Source organism: Anticarsia gemmatalis, chromosome 1, assembly GCF_050436995.1.
Source record: "Anticarsia gemmatalis isolate Benzon Research Colony breed Stoneville strain chromosome 1, ilAntGemm2 primary, whole genome shotgun sequence".
In the NCBI taxonomy this organism is placed as follows: Eukaryota; Metazoa; Arthropoda; class Insecta; order Lepidoptera; family Erebidae; genus Anticarsia; species Anticarsia gemmatalis.
This window is the reverse complement of record NC_134745.1, coordinates 8,147,792-8,171,545: the sequence shown is the minus strand read 5'-3', so window position 1 is coordinate 8,171,545 and position 23,754 is coordinate 8,147,792. Positions and strand designations below refer to the sequence as shown.

General features: G+C 37.7%; 1 protein-coding gene across 9 annotated transcripts in view; it reads right to left on the bottom strand.

The window, feature by feature from the left end:
- LOC142974457 (band 4.1-like protein 4) overlaps nucleotides 1-23,754 on the bottom strand; it is a 40,049-nt gene that overhangs the window by 3,888 nt on the left and 12,407 nt on the right. For 7 of the 9 annotated variants that reach the window (XM_076116791.1, XM_076116828.1, XM_076116838.1 and 4 more), the window contains exons 2-18: nucleotides 23,491-23,616; nucleotides 17,661-17,765; nucleotides 15,632-15,753; nucleotides 12,808-12,905; nucleotides 5,244-5,364; nucleotides 4,557-4,644; nucleotides 4,331-4,483; nucleotides 2,654-2,808; nucleotides 2,272-2,372; nucleotides 2,090-2,168; nucleotides 1,810-2,007; nucleotides 1,385-1,534; nucleotides 1,193-1,268; nucleotides 1,039-1,124; nucleotides 768-950; nucleotides 540-683; nucleotides 229-468 (exon numbers count right to left, since the gene is read on the bottom strand). In XM_076116791.1, the coding sequence (XP_075972906.1) occupies nucleotides 229-468; nucleotides 540-683; nucleotides 768-950; nucleotides 1,039-1,124; nucleotides 1,193-1,268; nucleotides 1,385-1,534; nucleotides 1,810-2,007; nucleotides 2,090-2,168; nucleotides 2,272-2,372; nucleotides 2,654-2,808; nucleotides 4,331-4,483; nucleotides 4,557-4,644; nucleotides 5,244-5,364; nucleotides 12,808-12,905; nucleotides 15,632-15,753; nucleotides 17,661-17,765; nucleotides 23,491-23,577 (2,186 nt within the window). In that variant the 5' untranslated portion in view covers nucleotides 23,578-23,616. The remainder of the gene's footprint in view (nucleotides 1-228; nucleotides 469-539; nucleotides 684-767; nucleotides 951-1,038; nucleotides 1,125-1,192; nucleotides 1,269-1,384; nucleotides 1,535-1,809; nucleotides 2,008-2,089; nucleotides 2,169-2,271; nucleotides 2,373-2,653; nucleotides 2,809-4,330; nucleotides 4,484-4,556; nucleotides 4,645-5,243; nucleotides 5,365-12,807; nucleotides 12,906-15,631; nucleotides 15,754-17,660; nucleotides 17,766-23,490; nucleotides 23,617-23,754) is intronic. The other 2 variants (XM_076116800.1, XM_076116818.1) reach the window with 1 other exon arrangement.

The following is a 23,754-nucleotide window of genomic DNA, read 5'->3' as shown; positions in this document are numbered from 1 at the left end:
AAGTTTCCAAATAAACGTCACAAACCATTTCATATCAGTAAATCTGAGTGACCATAAAACGTCATGGTAAAAACAAGTGATAAACGCGTTAAGTAATTAGAAAAGTTTTTGCAGTGAGTACATATGTAGGTACATCAAGGTGTACGAGCGGCGCTGTCACTTAATACTTAATCTTATTTCTGCTTACATACACAAGGAAAATATGGCCTCAATCGTCACATAATTTACCTTTCCGACGAATATGCGTAGTCCTGATCAGCCCCTAGCCCCGAATCTGTGTGTTCATGAGAGACGCGTGCACTTCCCGAAATTAATTCGCCACTCGAACTATTGCTGTTGCTGTTGGTCACAGGGCTATAAGGGTTGTTGTTGTTCGAGATCGGGGTCACGTTGCCTTTGTATCCGTTGTTTGTCAGAAAATCATCGCCGGCTCGTCCGACGGTTTCATCGTAGCTCGGATAAACACGCCTGCAAAACTCCATAATATAAATCTTTCATATTTGGGCAGTAAATCATAGTTTATGGATTACGGCGCGTACCTTCCATGTTTTTCGTGACCGGTTCGGTGCGTGCTGAGTGTACTCGAACTAGACCGTAGAGATCCTTGGTTGTGATTGTCATGGCTACTTTTGCCGTGAGATGAGGAAATTTTTTCTCGCCTCGCTAATGAGCCATGTTCAGTCCTGTGTAAAATAACATGTATTAAATATTTATGATCAGGAGAAACATACACAGTGCTGTGGCATATTAGCAAGTATTATTCTTACTGTCGATGTTTTGATGAGGTACGTAGCTTCGTCTGTCGCGCATGACTTGTTTGAACAACGGTGTATGGTATTTCCTTTAGTTGCTCCTCCGTCATACCCGTAGTATCAACTAACGAGAATTCCAGGTGTTGTTTCAATTCACTAGGTAACCACTTTTTGTCGTTGGGTGAACCAGATCGCGATCTAGCGAAGAGTTTTACAGCCATTATTAATTTATTAAATTTTTCACAACGCAAGAAACAAATGACAAGAAAGAGTAGGTATATTGTACCGATGTTTTCTGTGTCTTCGATGCCTGTGTGATGATCGATGCGTCCCTGTTTCGGGTTCCATTTGAGAGCGCCGAACATTTGCGACCTACAAATTTCGTTTAATGTTATTTACGCACATTATGCATAATTTCATAATGCTTTCGAGATACTTACTTGGACCCCGCTCCCTACAGTGGTTTGCCGTAATACCTCCTTCCATTGTGACTCGGATTCAACGAGTTCGTATTCTCTATAAACAAAATATTGTATCAGTCCAATATATATACTTAAGAACTATAATACTCTACTTGTAACATACTTCGTAAGCCTGACATAACATAATATGTGTATTGTAGCTTTACTAACTTGGCGTCAGGCTGCGAGTCATCTCTCTCTGAACCTGATTCGTGCTTGTGTCTAGAACGGTGACGTCTGTGTCGCCTTCCGGAACGGCCTGAACCACGTGAGAGCTCACTTTCTGCATCCGACTGCTGTCTTCGTGAACGATGCTTGTGCCTATAGCACAAAAATGCATGAGAAAAGAGCTTAATCAAGTTCTCAAATCTCTTATACATGGCCAAAATAAAAGAAACAGACAAAGTGATCGATCGGAACGCCACATGTACTACAAAGAAATTTAGACGAGGGCAGTCACGTAAAAAATGGGACCTGACAAAAGTTGCCGCGTTATAATAATGGATTTTGAATTTTAGTTCGGAAGTTAAAGAGTGGCCGTCATTATTCACTGCGTAAGAACACTTCGAGCGGAAACAAAGTCATAAGAAACTAACTTGCGATTGGAGCGGGAGTCGTTGGAGCTCTGTGAGTCGACAGACGCGGAGCGATGGCGCGGGGCCGGCGGCGGCCGAGTGGCGGTCGGCGACGCCGAGTACAGGCCGCGCCGAGTCGGTGCTGACCGAGTGGAGCGCGGCGACCCGCCGACTGTGGGTGGCTCACAACCCGGCACTACTTCACCGCTCATCCTGAACCGGTATTGTAAATGACCACTATTATAATCATCCTCATTCAATATGAGTACTTGTGTAACAAATAAAATTAAACCGAACTTACGAGTTAGGCCGGTGTACTGAGGTAGGTTGTTTAATTTCTGGGGGACAGTCTTTTATTCTCAAGTCTTCTAGTTTGGGCACTGAAAACCATGAAACGTGTTAACAGACTTCTTAGATTGAAAAATATATATCTTATAGTGTAACTAAAACATTGCTAGCAGTATGATAAGTTTAAATGAATACCGTCATTAAGTGATGCGTGAGATGCGTGGGGCGGGCGGGAGATGCGTCGAGACGGGGTCCGCGTGAATGTAGGTGGAGGTCGTGGTCTGGTGCCTCGTCCACTGGTCAAATAACACCATAAAGTAAGACACAAAGGTTCAAGATAAAAGGATAATAAAATTGAGAGGTGTTTTAACGATGTCCCTTTGGTTGTTAAAACTCCTCTTCGTTTGTCTCGGCTTCCATAAAACCTTACTTTTACACGAGCGCTCATTAGTAGTAATAAAAACTGGGTCCTGGTGAATTTTTAATAAGTAGCTATAACCTTCGCCGGACATCTGTATTCAGTGAGTTCTAAAGTGGATTGAATAAAGAATAAGAAAGGAAGTAATTTGTTTCTTACCTATTTCTGAGTCGAGTTCCTAAGGCGAATATTTCGGCGGAAGCAGGTGATGTCTGTTGCATTCGGAAGAATGTGTGGTGATCTGAACAACAGCGCCATAAGTGACGACACGCTGACCTCGTTGGAGACTCAAAGCCATACGTTGAGGTGTCATTCTAAATAATATAAGTAGTAAACATTTAAAACACGATTGTTTAAAACATGAATTGATCGACACGGCTTTAAGATCCTTGCGTTAGAAATGATCTTGTCCAATAACCATAGAAGGAGTTGAGGTTCGCAAAAAACCTAAACTTAATTCTTCTTGAATATAGACGCAACATTTTAAAAAATAGGTACATATTTTAATATGAAAATAGTAGAGCTCATTTTACTAGCTAATTGTCTTGATTACGTCCCTCGTTGTAGTGGATTTCAGATCTCGCAAAGCGTTGGCCATAATTACTAAGTTGACTGATTGACGCTTCACGTGACGAGTAGGCAGGGCTTTTTCTTTTAGAGATAATTAGGTCAACACATAATCAGTTGGGGAAGTGAGTCATTGGTAACGTGAAAATGCAGTTCAATGAATAGTAAATACAACCTTAACTACGTCAATAACTCGATCAATTGACTAAACATTACAGTTTCATAATGAAAGATTTACAATATAATGTACCTTGAGAAAGAATTCGAGAGAGAAATATCGAGTTGATTATTATTTTATGACTTTTGGATATAAAATTCTATCCAAAGGTGAAAGACACTCTATAAATTAGGCAAAACAAACGTTGTAAAATACAAGAGCATCCAACCTTGAACACAATTAAGATTAGAGACGCCACTAATTTACCTAAATGGTAGTTATATTTAATCCTTCCGACTTTTTGGTCCCAACATTAAAATTTCCAAATCTCTACAAAGGTCTAATTTAGGTAACAATACGATGTCTGAGTTTATTTCAGCCTAAATTTGCAAAATTCCCTCTTTGCCCTAAATTGTACTAGATTATACTTTTCTTGGTATTATGATAGGTAAAGTAATAACCTCTCAAGCTTATGACTTTATTTTATGTAGCTACATAATGTTTCAAGTTTACCTCCCCGAGTCTGTAGCAAGAAGTCTTTATTAAACTTATTTAATAAAGTGAGACGTATTCAAACTGGAAATACTAGCCCGAGTAGTACTCTATAAAATTATATTTGATATTATTCAGCATCTTGTCTGCTATTTACAGGGCAAGGAATCCATGATAACTGACTTAAAACTTTTTAACATAACGTTACTAATACTTAAATTATAGCTTTTTGGCCCTTGTATAGTACAATATTAAGACCCAAATAGAGGTGGCGTTAAGTAAAAAGTCGGGTAGTAAGGCGGCGCTCAGTGCTCGGCGGTAAATCAGGGAGAGCGGCGCGGGCGCGAGCGTCTGCGCGTTATCACCGCGCCCACAGCGCTGTAAATACTGAGCTCACTTGTACGCGACTTATCTGTAATTGCCTGCCTACGAATGTCTTTCAAGGAAGCGACGCAAGGTGGACTCTATCTTGCACCACTATTCAAAGTGCGCCCGCTATCAGCCCCAGCGATCCCAAACGAGAAATGGGTCAAGTGGGACGCCGATTTTAATGTTTACGTATTTGTCTCACTCCATTCCTTGTTGTTGTTTTATTTACGGTTCTAATAATGTATTCTTACGTTTTTATCTGCTACACGAAGCATGAAGTAGCGCCCCTTGTAATAAAGTTTGGAGACGCGCGGCCAATAATAGTTCGCAACTGTGTGCTTTCCGCGTAAAAGTAAAAGTCCACTCGGCGCCAACCCGAGGAAATACTCCACACTGTCTTCGCCCTGATAAAAAAGAACAGTCTTAGTACTTGTTTAGTTATTTAAAAAGTAAACAAATATTATCAGAGATATTTACCAAAACTGGATGCAGATCTACACCATACATGTCCAGCCATTTTACTTTGTCTAGGTAACTTAATTCCGCTTGTGCTGGTGAAATGCCCCTACAAAAAAAGCGTGATTATTAAAATTCCTTCAAAAGAAATGAGAGTCAAAAGTCAATTAAACTGTTATCCTTAATTAATAGGGGGCATTAAGGACGAAAGGCCACAAAAGGCTAAGCAACAATGAATAATCCCGGCTCGGCGTGGTGAGACCGCGTCGCCGCCCTAAGCCACGGCTCACTTGGTGTTAAGTAAGTAGGTACACATAATTTGCATGTAATTGCGGCTTTGTGACGCGCCAACGGCCGCAGACTGCATCTTTGCGCAGTTAAAAATTCATTCAATTAGGCGAGAAAGGCGACGAAGTTTAATTTCCGGGCGGATTGCGACGCTTTCGGCGTGAAACTGCGCCTCTGAAATCTTAATTTTTAGCAACTTGCCTTTTTCTCGGTTAATTAATACAATAGTACCAACGTATAACAGGAAGGACTTCCTCGCTCCGAACACGTAAGTTCTTAATTAAGAAATCTATTCTGAGAGAAGGCACACAAGCGAGAAATATTGTTTTATTTGTTTCTTGTATTAAAAATAAAATAGAGTGTTATTAATCATGATTCCCTTCTATAAATAATTTGTATTGTAAATTAAAAAGTACTTACGTCAAGGTGCGGTGTATTTCTGCAGCTCTCGCCTCAAGCTCGGGAGTCTGGTGAGCCAGCAGTCGGAATTCAGACACGTAGTTGTGCCCGTGTCGCCTCGGGTCGTAGTCACCCAGCTCCGCTGCACAAATAATAACAAATCATGTTCTTACTTACTCATTTCACGCAATAGTCTCAAACTTACACTGTCGCAAGAATAATCGTTCACTCGAGCAGTAAATCTACTATAAACCAAAAAGAGCACGCTACAAACATTGTCATGGTGAACTCATTTAGCTGACAGGATACTTTAAACATAGTGTAGAAATAGAACGCAGAGCGACGCTATTCCGTTTTTGGAACAAACATCTCGTTTAAACGCATGCATTTGACCGAAATATCTTCAACAAATTCTTCATGCGCGGTGTATTGCTATTATGACAGTCACTTCGGTCTTTAACAATCGCAATTAACTCAGCAAAGGCGGGGTTCGTGTCCTAACCAAATATACGACGCAATGTAAACACAATAAATGTAACTCCCCGCGTTGATTACAAAATTGAGGTTTGCTCATTCTCCCGTGGATAACATCACTTTGGAGACAAACCATACAGGTATACATTACAATTCTAAACATTAAATTAAAGTACAGAAGAGATTATATCCTTAAAAAAGCTATATTGCATTCCAAGTAGGTACGTTATTGGACACGGGCACGTTACCCAGGGTGGGAATGAAATATCTACTCTACATACGGACATAGGAGGCTTAGAAAAACTATGACTAGTGAACGGGGCTGACAGTCATTTCCCGTCGTATATCTTTTTTTTGTACTCGGAAATCGCAACATCTGGTACGCTAGCGGGAGCATTCACATAGATGTTCGGACCTTTCATACATTACGTTTACGCTTGTCTGAAGTACAAAACGTCGTTACGGATAATATCACACGCTTCTAATATTCGGTCCACACGTGTTCACATCGACTATGATTACTAGGAAATTATTAAACATAACTTAAGCTTAATAGATAAACATCAAACAACATCACATTTATAAAATCCACCATACAATTGAGTTAGTTGTCTTTGTAAATTTGAAATTAAAAAACAGGCACGACATTGTGAATCCAATTAACTTTGAGATTCATGTTCCGTCTTTTGTCCTTCTTTGTAGTAGTCTCAGTTAGTATTTAAATAGACATTTTGAATTCACTTTGTCTTACAGTTATCTTTACAGATTATTCTGCAGTTTTACGCAATTCTTTCAGGCTAATGTCTGGAATAACTAGCTACAAAACAAAACAAAGAGCAAAGTGCACGACGCAAGTCTTAAACGCCGCGTACTACCTGTTGTTTGCTAAGTTAACTACGAACTTTTACATTGAATTTATGTTACCATATAAATATGACAATAAATTAAATATTCATTAAACGTCACGGCGTCAAGCCACGTGTTAAACGATTTTATCTCAGAATGAACTTCGTCATTACGTTGCGCCCCCATCTGTCGAGAAGTGCGCTCTTCTTATTTTTATTTAAGTACATATTTATGCTTGTCGTTTAATTTCCGAGCAAGTAGCTGGGGGCGGCTATAAATCTGATTATTTTTAAACTTGTAGCTTCAGTTTGTTTTATGGATACTCGGGAAAGTCGTGATACAAAGAGAATTACACATTTGTATGGTCTAAAGTATGTTTTAAAGTATATTAGTTTAAGACGCAGCAATAGCTTCAGGATCTATTCGTGTTGTTCAGTGTGGCTAATAATTAATCATGATAAATGTGCAGTAAGGCATTTGTAGTGGTAGTATGTTTAACAAAGACATACCGCTACAATGAGATTTGTAAATATGGAGGCGTTGGCAATATAGGCCGCAGTGTGAGCGTCTGACTAATTACAATAAACATTGGTGTCCAACACCTGCGCTCGTGATATTTCACGAGTTCAAAGAATATCGTTTGCGTCGGTTTTCATCAGATTGTCGATTGGTATAAGTCAGAGTAGGAATCTGTTTTACGTTAGAAGTGTGAGTGATGTGGAAAGAGACCATCTATCATTTGGCAAAGAGGCGAGCCGCCCACCCGTCGCGGACGATAAATGAGTAGGACTACGACCGCGGCTCTAGGCGTAGAATATCTACAGGCACACAAGCGCGGCCGTTAACACAACAACATCACACATGTGAGCACAATCATAGAGAAACCATAATTACTGTTACTTAGTGCGTGACGGTTCTATACTTCCCACGGTTGCGCTAACCTATTCTTGGAGAGTGATACTATAATCTAAATCACTTTGAAACTCAGCCTGTTAGTACGCAAATAAAATTATTTGAACTTTATTATTACTCATAGTAAAAAAAATAAGCTATAAATAATATCAACCTGGAGTAAATGCCTTATTCGCCTAAGAACCTTAGAAAACAGAGACTTTGTGTAGGGGTATAGAGCATGTCGACTAAAGGCTTTCACACTACACAAACACTTACTAATTATGAATTCAATGAAGTTGATGTTATTGTTTCAGCGCTATTTAACTTCTTCGTGAGTGGAACAACATTTCAAAGGAACGGGAGCTTGAAATTAATTTTCACTAGAGTTGAGCGTACGTTTTGAAATGATAATTCAGTATTATAATCCCGCAGTGTGGTAAAGTGTGGTTACATCTCATTTGGTGCGGCGCCTGTACGATTGTCCATCTTGTTGATTAATGTGAGCCACCCTACACGAGTCCGTTAACTTGTTGCGAACGACGGATTGTTTCGCTTCATTCGTCTCAACCAAACCGACACTGTTCACTCTACGGAATCCACGGACTAGACAGAATAAGAACAATGTAGCTGTGATTAATACGATTTTAGTTTTGTTGCCCAAATGTAACGATTCAGGATGTATTTCAACTAGTAATTAAAAAAACCATCTCAAAGACAACATAATTGCATCACTTTGGATTTGATATTTTCAAAAAAAACCGTATCTCAGTGGCTGCAGATTGTTTTCGTCTAAGACTTATACCGTCCCTAATCTGTTAAGGGTAAAATGAAGTGTAGAAGTTACAAAAAGTACTTTCAGTAGAAAAAACGATTCCGTGTGTGTATGCACAGTATGCTGTATAATATACAAGTAGGTCCGGAACTCACGGCGCGAGTTCTTAACAAACTACAACAGATTTTAATTACGTTTAGTGCTGTAATAGTCTTCCTGCGTATTTAGTACATGAAATTTTTTGTAGTTTTGAAAAGCGTGTCGCGTATCAGACAAAAGAGAGATGACGCATGAAAAAAATTAACCTTTTAACTTTATCCTACGCGTAGGTGAAGGAAGCACGGTAACAATACGTTATACTTTATTCTATCTTATGTATAGAGCATATAATAAAGAAGGATGATTTCGTGTGTGCTATTTATGACGGTATATAATAAACATACCGGTAAGGTTGTAACGACGGTAATGGGAGTGGATCATTTGGGTGTAAAGGGGCGGAAAAACTCAAATGTTTTACGTTCCCGTTTTATAAATATACAAACGAGCGTTTAGAACGCCATGTTACATTTTCACGAATGTGCTCAACACGTACTTATTTATATAAGTACCTATGTCACGTGTTTTGCAGGCCAGTATTGTTTGTTATGTTAGCTCTGTGCGGGCTTCAATGAAATTTATGTAATGTTTTGGGTAAACAAGTTTTGTCTCTACATAACGTACCACCAAGTTAGTTAATAGTATATATCGGATTAGTATAATGAATCGTGATCGGCGGAATTAATGTTCGTCTCCATTATTTCACTAAAGAACGTTTACGTAAGCAACAAAAGTCAATAATGCGAGCTATAACATTTGAAGCTGAGTGAAAGCCGTCTCACAAATTCTTAATGATGTATACAAAGTCTTGTTAGTGCGCAATCTAATGTTTACGTTTCATTGGTCGTGTCCGTCCGCGATGACAAAGTTGTAACATATAGAGATAAGTTGCCTTGTTTACCTAAACTGTAGTCTAGCCAGGTTTTCTTCAATCGCCAGAAAGCTGTTTGACATACTTTGTAAGCTGTAGAACGTACAATGTACGACAAACAGCTTTCTGCTCTACTTTTACTTCCAGATCAACATTTTCACGACCCATTTGTACGAATCGCGATTACATCAAAATCATAAAGCTAATAGAATAGCCGTATTATCAAAGATCACAAAGTGTAACAACAAGCAAAAATGTCGGTAAACACAAGTTTAGAACGGTTATAACGCCGGTATATGTCCCCCGGGTCGGCACGGCGGCGGCGGCGGCACAAGGGTCGCTGATGCTGGCGAGATTAGATGCAAACGATGCTCCACCGCTGATGGCTCATTTACCTCTTGAATAACGCATCGATATTAGACCTTCGCCGCCCCTACTTACCGACCTAGATTGCCCCACCACAACGTAAATGTTACTTTGATGCTCCTTCTTCTAGGAGATGTATTGCTATAATTCTACTCTTTACATAATGTTGGGTCAGACTACACCAGATTTGAGGAAGCTCAATCGGATCCTTTTTTATTATCCCGAGGTTATAAAATATTGCTAGTCTACACAAAGAAGAACAATTAATTATTTAAATGTAGCTGAAATCACAAGGTACACATTGAAATATTAAAAACGACTCATCTTTTAATTAAATAATAATAAGACATTATTATTCAAGAATAACGAGATCATAAGAAAATAGCAATAAAATTAATTATGTTACAAAGTCAATTATAAATATTGAAGAGGATATCAAACTGAGAGAGTAATTAATTACGTGAATCTTCAAAGGTAAGGTCGAGACGAGATGTAATTATCTTCTAATGTTTATAAAAATGAATTTGATTGCGTAAATTAGAACATAATAAGAGCCTGTCTACACCTGAAATCTGATTGTGAGCTTAAATTTATTTTCATAGGATATTATTTAGTCGAAATTGGTCGTTTAATGCCGTTTTATAAAGCGGTTCTAGCACCCTTAGTTATCAGACAGGGTGCAGTCTATTAGAGGGAGCCTGAAGTAGCGAAGCGGAATGTCTGATAAATTTTACTGCGTTTGTGGTGAGATAGCTCCTCGTCTCGCCCGCAGATTCTCAGAAGAATGGCACTAGCTATTACTGGCGGCGGAATGTACTCCGAATGAATAGCATTCAATGAACTACTGAATAGCAATTCAGTTTAACTGTAAGGAGATAGATTAAGCAAACTTCAGGAAGTTATCCTTTGTTCACAATATATTACTTATATTTAATCAAAGTGTTAAATGTTTATTTCAAAGTATATATTTAAAATGAGCTAATTTATTTAGCAGCGCTGCGGCCTTTCACTCTTACAGGAGAGCTAACTTTTAACTAACTCTCTTATATTTTATGCTGTTTAAATGAACATCCACGGGTACCTTGTTTTCTCATTTGATATTCTATTCAAATTCGATGAGATTAACGCAAAAAAGTGACGCAGAAATGACTATGACACATTATTTAGATAGGAAGGCATGATACAATTCAAAATCATTGTGCATTCGCTCCACGCGTTGGCTTTACATTTTCAATTTTTACGTAAATATGGATAGAATATTGATTTTATGCGTTAACATTTTCGTAAAATTTGTTTCGATGTTCACCTTTACAAATACTTTGTATAAATATTTACACGTTTACCAGACGTAATTAATTTGGTATGGGTTTACGTACAAAAAATACCCCGAATTTCGTCGACATTTATTCTCATTCAGTAGAATTTCACCGATATTCATCGGGTCGGATATTGTTCGTTATTGCGATAGTAATATTTATTTTGATTCATTGTTAGTAGTTTGTATGTAAGTGTTCATGTGTACGATTGCGTCGGGTATAGCTATCATTTGCCCCTCGAGGGATGAGTCAACGTCCTTACGATCACACGCGTTATTATTCCTTTGCGTGTCCTAAACAATTTTATTACGTTACGGACAGAATAATGGCGATTACCACACACACTACATGACTGTGGTTATTGTTTAACTTATCTTTTATATGCTAACTTCAGGCGTGAGCGCAATTTGATAATGTAGTATGCAAACTTTAAGGAAAAGTTCTGTTTCACAGTAGTAAACAAAATATGTTCTACAATGAAAATTTTATTCTCTAGCTAAAACGGTACAAAGTGAAGTAAACGGTATGACGTATATCTGAGAAGATCGCATTACACAAAGTCGACCGTAAAAGAGTCGTTTGCCGTGAATGCCAGTGTTCGTAAGGTTAATAAAATAGGTGTGTTATTGCATGAAACAGTAAACGCAAGCCGTCTTAGGCCTAATGTAGTGTAGACTTGACAACAACCGTTAACTTGTTAATAACAACAGTTATTTTTATTATGATTTTAACAACAGACCTAAGTCGTCAGCTGTAATGTTGAGTGACGACTGTATATTTTAACAAATTACTCATTGTTCAATAATTACGTAACTGATTAACTTTATTGTTCTTACAACCATGAACATTGCATTAAGTATAAAGCAGCGGGAATTATTAACATTTTCGATACTATTATTACTTCATAAATTGCCTCAGTGGCCGAAATGGAATTGAGTTTGGAAATCGCTTCATCTGCAGTTGCTAATAATATGACTGGGGCGGGTACCTACAATCAGATCTCCATCGCAATGGATATTGGGGATTACTATTGGTTTTTGGTCGCGAGAGTATTACCGAAAGCTGACGAGGATTGTGCAAGGGAACTAAACGAAATGCTCCGTATAATAGTGAATACTATACTCATAGACGTTCTGAAAATCTTTCTGTTTTGTGTTTGAAAACGTTTTCAAGTCACAGTAATGGAGTTATTTTTGTATTATTTGCATATCACCTGTTGTGAAAAAATATATAGAGTTCAGTCGCCAAGTTGCTTCGAATGACTTAAATAACTTTGAAACCAGGCTGAACACTAACCATACCAAAAAAGGAATTTTCATGACATCAACAACATGGAACTCGCAAGGGTTGACTAGGAAAATCTAAGCTCGATGTGTAATGAGCTGGGGTGGAGGGTTAGTCGCCTCGTAGTCTCACAGGCACTTTGTAACCGAAGCACGGGTCGCACTTGCGGATTTTACTGCCACTATCCCCACACTACAACGACTAACTCTAATTTGTGTCGCTGATGTTTACAACGAATATACTTCCCAAGTACCATCGGATTAAATCCAAACTGAAATTCGTTATTGGCCTTAGACAAGAGTTTCAAGTCGTTCTCTTTAATGTACCGACTTGTTTATTCTTCCCTAACCACAATAGTGAGAAGTTTGAATGGATTTTACTGCAAGTTTTTAGGAAAGTTGCAAATGTACTTTCGAAGACAGTATCCTCGGTTCCACAAATAATAGTAACCTACTTTAATTATACAAATTGCGGTGTTTTGGGATTAAGTTCCGTTGACTTTCACGGATACTTGTATTGTCGGAAACTCACACGCTTTTACCGCTTTTTATCTTTCATATCCTGACCTGCATGCAAGGATGTACGATAAAGTTAAATATTTGTATGGAATGCTTTACACATGTAGTAAATATGATAGTAATATCAATATATTAAATAGTGACTCACATTGTAGGACACAGGCGGCAAGTTCAGCGGCGAGGTCGAAGTTGACGGGCAGTCGGCCGCGAAGCACGTCTTGCTTCAGTTGCAAGAACAGCTGGTACCTGCACAGCACAAGTATTACGTACAATACATATTATAAAATAACTTAACTCTTTCTCCTCTACAACGTGTTGCCCCCTAAGCTACACATTTACTGTTTAATTTTAAGCTAAGAAAATTATAAATCTATCCACCCCATTTTTCCTTTTTTCTTTCACTGCGCGATGGAACTTGGTAAAAGCTTTGCAAAAGATTGCCCTTAAAGGGAAATTAAATATTAAAAGACCATCAAGGCAAAGGTTTTCAAAGAATTTACGAGTATTAAACTGCGGCCCTTACCTAAAGGAAGACGTTTTCCCCGTGTTGTACGTACTGATATAAGACGCAGATCGGACGAGCCGCGCCGGGCGCCGGGGGTGCACCGTCAACACCGTAATAACGAAATTTTAATAAAACATCCCCGCACCCACCCAGCATCCACAGCGAATAAAATAAAGAATAAATGAAAACTCTTCAAAATTCCACTTAACTGACTTCAATTGTAGCCTTTGTTGTAAAGTTTAAAGGAAATACGAGTAGGCGAAAGTTTCGTCGAGCTTTTCAAAAGATATTTAGGCTGTAAATTAAATTGTAGCCCCATAGAAAAAAATTAGCAGCCTCTTGTTTCGTTGAATAGCAAATATTATACAGAGCCAATTTCATAAAAGGTGTCCAATTAAAACTGTCCATGGAATGAAATTCCTCTGTTTATGTTGTACCATTGACAGTCGAGCGCTGCACGCCACCGCCTAGCCCCATTCATTTCATCAGAGCCACGTCAGTTTACGAGCTCACCGGGTTTATTGCGAGAGCACTACACCTTCTTTTGTACCCTTACCAGACTTCATTCTTTTTTATGAGCACGCATTTTAATAGTTCGAGGTGAAAGAATACGTAGAGCATAATTAATTTACTAGCAGAGACATTACGTAATAACGTAAGTACGTAATAAGCGTGTCGTATTTCATCGCAACCACAATGTCTCTTAGTTATGTCAACGTGTAAGTACACAATCCGAGCGGCGTTGTTGTTATAATAACAACAGCTAATGTCGTTATGTAGCCGCTGTAGTTATAACACCAATGTGCTTATAAGTCTTGCTTCTGTCCTCACAACGTTACACTAATTACATCCCTCTATCTCTCAGCTTTATCTCGTTATATGTGGAAATAATGGGCCACTCTCCGAGCTCTGTATTTCTTGATAATGAGCAAAACTTTTTATGGTGTCCAAGTTTAATGGTAGACAAACACATGACAAACCTACGCAGTCAGCGAGTTTTAATAAAATAGAGTCAAGTTGTTGTCATGTTGATTGTAAAGCTCAGTAACGACATTAGCCTATAAATAAATTCGTGTCGTCATTTACATCTTGCTTCATTGAATATTAAAAAGGATATTTATGTCACTTTATTACTTCAGTGTTTGTGACAGAGAGCGTCGGTCGACAGAAAGTCGACGGTAGCGGAGCGCGGTGCGCGGTGGTGAGATGCTGACACGACAGGATGACACACGGCAAGAACACAGATGTGTTTTATTATCACTTCCGATTTCATCCAGGCGCGCTCCTGAATTAATGTGCTATATCAACGATATTGTGAAAGCCTTACTTACATTAGTACGCGTCTCGACACGTGCAATTTATACAGTATACACACACACTCGACGCTTTGATGGAAAACCACATTAATAAATATCGCTCTATAAAATTTGTTAATGTTCAACCATTAATTTGATTTTCACATGCAGTTAGCGGTTTTACTGGAACTCATTATAATAACAAATACGTAGGACGATTAAAGGTATAAATATGGACATATGTAGGACTGTGCGCTCGATATGGATGGAGGTCAACAATGTACACGTTCTTATTAAAACTCAAACACGTTTGAGCTCCCGATACAGAGGAAGATTGATAATAATAAAATCCACGAATTATTGACGAAGTATTAACAAGCTTTGTATAAACTTTAAATGAGGTAACGTTCGACTTGTAATGATGTATTTCAAAACATGTATCTATCATTATATTGGTAGTAAAAAACATGTTTTCAACTGATAATCTATCCAGATATCATTATAGAAATAATTCATTAATGAATATGACCAAGTCATTAGTCGTGATAAAAAATTGGTTACAAAAAATGTTAACGTTTTCTTTTAATGGTACATTTCCTGTAAAAAAATGTTATGTTCGTAATCTTATTGATTTATCTGTATCCAAGGGCTTAGCAAAGATGATAATATAGTTTAATTTACAAAGTTAGACTAGGTGTATACAATTCTTAGAAATATAAAATTTCCTATCTGTTTAATCGGCTTAGAGATATTAAAATTTCCCCTCAGTGTACATAACGTACATACTCGTTTACTTTCAAAAACTCAGTATAACGTAGAAATATAGACCTATTGTTACACAACGTCGCTTGAATCATCTGTGTCAAATCAGATGTCCGCTTAAGAGACAGTTATGATTATAATAACATTATCATTAGCGATTTATTGATCACTAAAGGCCCCCCGCGACTCCATCCGCGTGAAACCCTTCTCGTGTAAATCCCGATTCCTGGGGAACTCCGGGATAAAAAGTAGCCTATGTGTTATTCTGGGTCTTCAGCTACTTACATACCAAATTTCATCGTAATCGATTTGGTAGTATTTGCGTGAAAGAGTAACATCCATACATACATACTCATTAACTTTCGCATTTATAATATTAGTAGGATAGTAGGGTGGCTTTCGATGCTTACCTGGTAATCTCTTCTAGTAGCTTGCATGGGTCCGCCGCATAAAACTTCACTCCAAAGTAGAATGTATGAGGGTCTGAGCCTCGAAGCTGGCGCCGCAGTCTCTTGCCGGCGTCCAGCCAATGCTGTTCAGAAAAACAAGCAATTAAGTATGGGTATATAGTAAAGTACGTACATAACTACGTTGAAACAACTTGCGTGAAAAGCATTACAGTAGATTTAGACATAAAACTGCAATTTCTAAAGAGAATATAATAGCTACGTTTAATCATTTCTAAGGATATATTCCGATCGGCCTGAGTCCCGCAAAACTACTTCCTACACTCAGTTCTATAATGCCTACGTAATTTGTTATTAAAATCTACTTACCATAAATTATTTACTCGGCACTGCAAAATTTTTCATGCAATATTTCATAATAGCTAAGCCAACACGAACAGTAAATAGTACGTTGTCTCCGATATGGATAACCTAGCGATATAAGCGATAAGGACATTTCCAGTAGTATTAACGAATATATGAATCTTTTTAAAAGAAGATTGAAATGTATAATTTGCTAGTTGTTTGTTTGTCGTATGGTTAGTGGTCAAACTAGTGTCAAAGTTGTTCAAGCCGCCCGAGAGGCCTTTGACGTGGCTTAACGACTGTTATCTTAGTAGACAACAACCGGGACCGACTTTTAACGTGCCCTCCGAAGCACGGAGACGCCCAGTTCAAATACCACTATGCGGTCACCCATCTATGGAATGACCGCGCCAATGGTTGCTTAACCCACAGATCGTTTACCGACCGGTGAGCGCAACTGGCTATGGGCGCCTCGAATTTGCTAGTGACATACATAAAAAGATTTGGTTCAAAGTTTAACCTATAGGCACAGCACATCTATATTAAAGTTTCGTCGCTTATCAAATGATCGATCAGTTAAGGAAAAAATTGATCGAAAACTTTAGAGGTATGTACTTGTGTATTCTTAAAATAAATAACAATTGCGAGAACAACACGTGTAGATAACCTTTAAAAAAAGGTTCCATTAACTTTTTTCAGAGTCTAACTCCAAAGAGTTCTTATTTTAAGACTTGATAGAATGAGGTTACATAAAAATAGGAGCCAGTTACAGGTAACCTCCAAAATGCCTCGTCATTATTTGATTTTATTATAAATCGAACACAAAGCACAATAATCAGTATTTAAAATTAGAATTAAAAAAAAATTAAAAAGTACCGACAGACCTAGATCAAAATAAACCTTTCTTGTCTTATCTGTATGATTCCCGTGAAGTAGACAAATCTTAGAAATGTTAAAGTAACATAAAAGCAATGTATTTTAGCCGAGATCCACGCTTAAGGGGAAAAAATATAATTATATCAATATCTTACTTTCCGTACAAGTTGTAAGTCGATTAAGCGAAATAGATTACCGTTCATAATACTCGTTTTTGTCGATCTAGCAACCTGTCAAAAGCCTTTGCGTTATTTGTACATGTTAAAGCGATTTAAAGCTGGCTGTTGGGCAATCACAGGAAACCGATTTTTCGTTCTATTAAATTAATCGGTAGTAATTAAATTGATCGTATCTACTTGAATATGTAAATACTCCTTAAACTATCAATCGTTGGTCGTCTATATTACCAGTAAGTCGGTCGGCATTTAACTAAGTCTCGAAAATTATGATAAGTATTTATTATGTTCATTCTAAAATATATTACAAAGGTATTTTGTTTTAATGCCACGTTTAATTAAAATAAGTTGTTTGTTATTCTAAAAATGTACAAGCTAGCAAGCTTTGAAGTTACTTGAAATATTTTTCATAGATCAGAAACAGATGGTGGGATAAACACGAAGATATATTTGTTGTATTTTTATGCTTTATAGAAATAGCTTTATTTTAAGGTACCCGAAAAACCAAATTATAGTTTTTATTTTAAAAGTACTCAAAGCTTGATTTCTTTTTAGGATTTCTTGTTAGTAGAATACCTGTACATTTTGTTTTGTTTTTAAGACTGTTTAAATATGAAGTTCAAAGAAATACTTACAGTTTGATTATCTTGATCGACGTAGCGCAGGCCAAAATAGGCCGTCTCGAGGAGGTCTAAATGGCGGAACACCACGTCCAGCAACGCCTGACCGGTGTTGTTATCCTGAACAAATACAATTACATTAAATATCCAACATAATATCATAAAACCCTTCGAAGCGAGAGTCTTCCCCATTACCATTGTTAAAAAATATTATAACGATACGCCATAAACGACCTGAGATATCAAAACGTTGCCTTTTCCTTTTCCGCCCTCGACATGTATTTGCTATGTGTTTTTTATTTAATTCGGCCTCTTTTTGCGGATTATTTTCTTTATTCCGACTACATTTCGCTTTAAAAGTCACAAATTAGTACAAGTGTCTTTTAAGTAGGTTTATAATTCATTCAGTATTGTAATAAAGCAACGTCGTCTGAATTAATTCTAAGGGCATGCTTACACTATTTATTGTTAGTTTTCGTATGCTTAACACTTCGTTTTGTGTCCAACGTGTAAGTCACTAATCACCGCGGTTGCCAACGTATTATCCTGGCTAAAATATCTGTGTGGAATTCCCCAGGACCAGACACATGGTGACTTATAACAATATGTTCAGATGGTAAACTTGCGTAGCAACTGTATTATATTGTATACAGAATTTTCTTGGCATAATCTAATTTTAGATAGTGATAACTACGTAGTTGTAATGTTAATATCTGGCTATAGTTTTTTGCTTTAATTATTTTTTTTGCTATAAAATTTGAAAATTAATGACCCAAACTTTACAAAAATAAAAACAGTCGCAAGTTAGTCGCCGAAGATATAAAAATAAAGTAAGTAATATATATTGTAGCTAAATAATAAACGAGGAATTAAAAAACGTACAACATTTCAGTCAATCGTTTCGTATTAAAAACCAATTGCTAGCTTAATAATTAATGTTCATGTAACTTTTAACATTGAACGTGTAATTTTATATTGTGATCCCTCTTTTGATTCAATATGTAATATTAATTGAATATTCTGTTACAACGCACGTAACTGTTAATTAATAATGCACTACAACATCACTGAGAATTACTACTGCACTAGCGGACCAGGCGGACATTTTCCCGACCGGTTTTTTTGACGTATACCACCACAATTCATCCAAACCTTTAGTTCATTGTACACTAAAACTTTCCTCGTGAATAACTTTATCTATGAATGAAAACCGTATGAAAATCCGTTCAGTAGATTTTGAATTTACCGCGAACAGACAAACAGACAGACCGACAGACGTGGTAGACTTTTTTATAATACGTAGTGATAAAGTCATTACTATATAAAATATCGAACGTAATTGTCTACCTGTTCTCAACACGTTCGGGATCGAGGTTTACAACAGAATGTTTTTTGAACGATTAACTTTAACCGCAAGTCACAGAAGCAACAACGCTGCGGTTACCCTTCCCATTAGAGAACCGTATCAACATATCGATTTACAAATACATTCAACAGTATCATCACATAACATTCTTCATTTATAATCCGCACGCCTTATTTCTAATGTTAATCTACTTTTTCTTCTTATAAAATGAATTCATAATTATCAATTTAATGACGAAAAGCACTCATTAGACATTGCGTCCTTGATTAAACAATTATTTCCTTACCCAAATTAAAAGATATTCAGTCTATTTGCAATATCAAAACAAATTAGATACCAACATAACGAAAATGTCAAATCAAATCTCTAAAAAATGAGCCAAATAATATTTTATTCAAAATTGTATTCATTCATTAATCAAACGTTTCTTTATGGAAACTGCTTAGCGTTTTAATCTCGCAGACATTTTTACATCACACTTTCTAATAAAGCTCGTATTTTATAAGTCAATTGCTGTCTGTCGGCTGTCATCAATTATATTAGCATAAATAAAGAGGCATAGTCAACAACCTGAATAATAGACAAGGTCATAGCTTTCATTTAGGGTCTAAATTTAATCAATAGTTTGCACGTAAAAGAACCATTCGAATTTGGCATAACGACGTAGTTACCCGAATTTATTGTTCTAATTTAATTTGGCGAAAATAAACGCTCATTATTCGCGCATCGCCTGAGGAATGCCTTCCTAGAAATTCTTGTCTATTTTAATTCCGCTTAGGTACGCCCGAAGCTTATTGCTGCTATGTTTTGATGTGCAATTAAGGTAAAACAAATTATAAAGTAATGCTCAGTATAAATACCAAAAGCGCCGTCTTGTTTGTTTGCTACCAGCGTCGCTTTAAATTTATTAGATAAAAATATTCAAATTAATACTCTATAGACAAAGATTTGCAATTTAAATGAACTGCCGACGCCACGGAAATGCACGGTTTCTGCGAAGAAATAAGAAACTGATCCGGACCAGTAGTTTAAACTGTTAGAAATCAAATGGTATCGCGAGCAATAATGCAGTCGGGCTATCTCTGATTAGCATTTCTCGATGCTCAGGTTTCCACAATTAGGCTAATGCGGGACCTGTAACACCAGTAGTCGGAACTGTCGAGTATTGGTAGCATAATAATCGGTTACAGACGAACGAAGAGGCTCTCACGCGCATCTCGCGAGGGCTTGCGTGCGCTTGAGCTCGCCGTGACACGGTAACTACTTCTCAACGTGCCATTTAACATTTTTCCGAAACTACTCGAAAAGGGCATTTTTATCTTTCTTGTTTTGGTTTTAGGTATTATTTGTAGTTTTGTAACATGTAAAATAATTTTAGAAGAATCTCATGTGAATAAGCAGTAAACCTATAATTTTGAAGTCATGATACTCCGTTCCCATGAATCAGGCAATGCATTAGTTGATTAAACAAGTAAAAAAACCAAAGATGATATTTTACCCATCCGGTTTATCTGAGTGTTAGCCATAGTTTTAATAGTATGTTTGTTCCGACGAAGTTGCTCTATTAGTATGTAAATACGAGTAGGAGCAAGTAAAATGACGGTGGCGCATACAACCAAACGGCTTAATCTCATGCAAATTAATAGGTAATCAATCTTTTATAGAAGACGAGACTTCGTTGATAATTAAGCTGACGTGAAATCCTGAATTAAAACAAGCCTATGTGACTTGAATATGAATAATATTTAATTTCCTTATGGTCAAAGTACTCTCAAATCAGACCACCTAGTTGTTTAAATTAACTAATGTTAAGTTAACAAAAGATTTCATCAGCTTTCAAATATTTGTTTATAGAACCATACAATCTCGCTAATTAAAAGAATATAATCACATTAATGTTAAGTATAAAAACTGTATATTGATATGGAAAATAATATAAATCCATATTGTAATAAGCTTACTCCTCCAGAGAAACAAGATAAAAAAGTCAGATGGCAAAATAAGTCGCAATTAGGAGAGCTGCGTGCGTTTGAAACAACATATCACTATAAGTGTACATTTGCCTGTAGGAGCTTCCGAGCTTGTGGGAAAATTGCGAAACAGTTCGTTGAGCTGAATAATAAATGATTTAATAACAGAGCGCGTTTGCTCCCAGCAGCGTACGTGAAGCTCGAAAAATAACAAACGATTCCAAAATCTGGCAGCTCAGCGTAGGTAGAGCAGAGGCGACGTGCACGCGATGTAGCCGCCGCGGGCCATCGCCGCGCTCTCCGTCCGACAGAACATCCACCGACACATACTACCATTTATCTTTCAATACTTTTTAATAAACATATCCGACAAGTGTTTTTATTGACGTCCTCGATATTGTACGCCACGATTAAACGATATCAAGAGAAAGTAGTCGACTTCTGACGTTTACATAATTTTATGTTAATGAAAAACATTCATCTGGTATTTATATTTATGATACAATAATTAGCACGAATAGGTAAAATATACACATCAAAGCGTTGACTTTCTCCTTACTGATGTCAACAGTCAAATCAAAATGATCTCGTTATTATGAAGACACATTACACACGCTACGAAATAAACGACCCACTGGTCTTTTAGCATAAATTTGAAATCGAAATCATCTCGTTAGAAACGAAATTAATCAACGGTCGACAGGTACGAACAGCCAGGTAATTGGCTGTTCTATTGTGCCGGTTGATTGTCAAGGGAGAGGTAATGAAGACGTCATCAATAAAGCAGAGCTAGGAACGAGGTGCATCAGCGCAGTAGACCGTGAAATGCCGTCGAGTCAATTTGCCGCCGCGACAATACACGTCGAAGCCCGCACCACTTGCCGGCGACACTAGGCCCGCTTCATAAATTGCTGTGCAATTCCTTGTCTTCCCCTTTACTATCCGAGCCAAATAAAACGCCTCGTCCGCTTCGCTCGACACTCACAATCGTCTTGACAATAGAAAAGCTTGTTTCTTTTAACAATTCCACACTCAACACCCTCGTAGCACAATCAATTGTCAAATTGCTTTCAATTCGAATGATGAAATGATGACAAGGTCATGGTGTTGTTGCTGACATTAACGAAGAATAAACATGTACTGATACAAACTACAACACGTAAGCGGAAACGTAAGCATGTTTTAAGATGATGACCGATTTCAGGCACCGACATAAACACGAGATGAGATCATCCGATCCAGTCCCTTACCTATAATTTTCTATAATAAACTTAAGCAGGAACTTGACCAATTACGGGTTACAATAGTGGACTTCAACGTTTCTTAAACTTCGAAAAATAAGGACTGGTTTATAGGAGAATAATATAATTTATTAGTATTTTGGTTCGTCAGATATTCCTCTTTTATGAATGTCACCTAAAGATATATTTGTTTGGTGTCAAATCTACAGAGAAATTCTCTGTCATTGCGGCCATAAATCCTGGTAATATTTTTATCTCTGACAAAAAAAGTCCTCACTAGATCCGTTAAAGACAAATGTTCTTTTGTAGATAGGGGAAACTTACGAAAGGACGGTGATTTATCTAAAATATCCATACAATTTAGCGGGAAACGTCGAACTCTCGTCGCTTCCACTTTACCCAAATTGGATGATTTTAGCCCAATATATCTCGAGAATTTGTTTGACGAGCAAGTTGCGGGTCTTCATACAGACCGAACAAAAGCATTTCTGGCATAAATTCCTCGCTTGTTTACGGTTACAATGGAGACTTATATGTGTATTATCTCTGAGAGGCTTTTCCAACTCTGGAACCCATATATTATGTATTCTTTAGTTTCAATAGGACTTGCTTGAGGACAAGTAGCAATTATCGGCGACGACTACAGTGGCTGATAAGTACCGATTTGAGTTACATTTGAATACGTGATTGATGTAGCCATAGTGGTGATGGTAAACACCAGGGACGCGTTGACGGGGCACGAGGTGGGCGCGGTCCGCGCGTCGCTCGCGAGCCACTCTCACATTCACCACGCGGCGACAATGCGAGTCAAATAGAATTTAATATTCATAGAGCCGACGTACGATTCAGTGAATTCATCGCCCGCACCTTGGACCCGAGCTTCGCATATAAAAGACCTTCCTTGAGCCCCTGGGTGTACTTCAAATAATTCGTCTCGGAATAGCTGCATTTCAAGAGTGCGGGTTGAGAAATGGAGAAAAATCCACGCGTTGTTTCATGTATAAGGGAAAATTGAAAAATACTATCAGCATCCGTCGGGACGAGAGAGTGTCGGGACGTCCGTTGCGGTTATGGCTGGATTTATAAAAACTCCCTCGTCGACTTGCGGCGTAAGATTTGTATTATCATTTTTGTATCGGAAAAAGAGATACATTATGATATCGTATCGCGCAGTAAGGAATAGATTTTTGTGTATGATAAAGTTCTGGCGTAAAAAATTTCAAGTGGTACAATATTTTGTGAAGAATTTATTATGCACTCGTACGTACCTGTATCTCATGCAGTAGTTCCCGCTCGTCGAGCAGCACGACGCGGCAGGCCAGCGTGCGCGGCGCGGGGCACAGGCAGTCCATCATCCCGCCGCCGTCGCCGCAGCCCGCCACCACCCGCTACACCTGCAACAAATTACACCACTTTGTAAGAAAGTCAACTGCACTTGACAATTTATACACAGAAACGACACACTTTGTAAACATGGTGAAGTTTAGCAAGCGGATGGTAGGAATGTTGCTGAGTACAAAGAAGCTGTACTT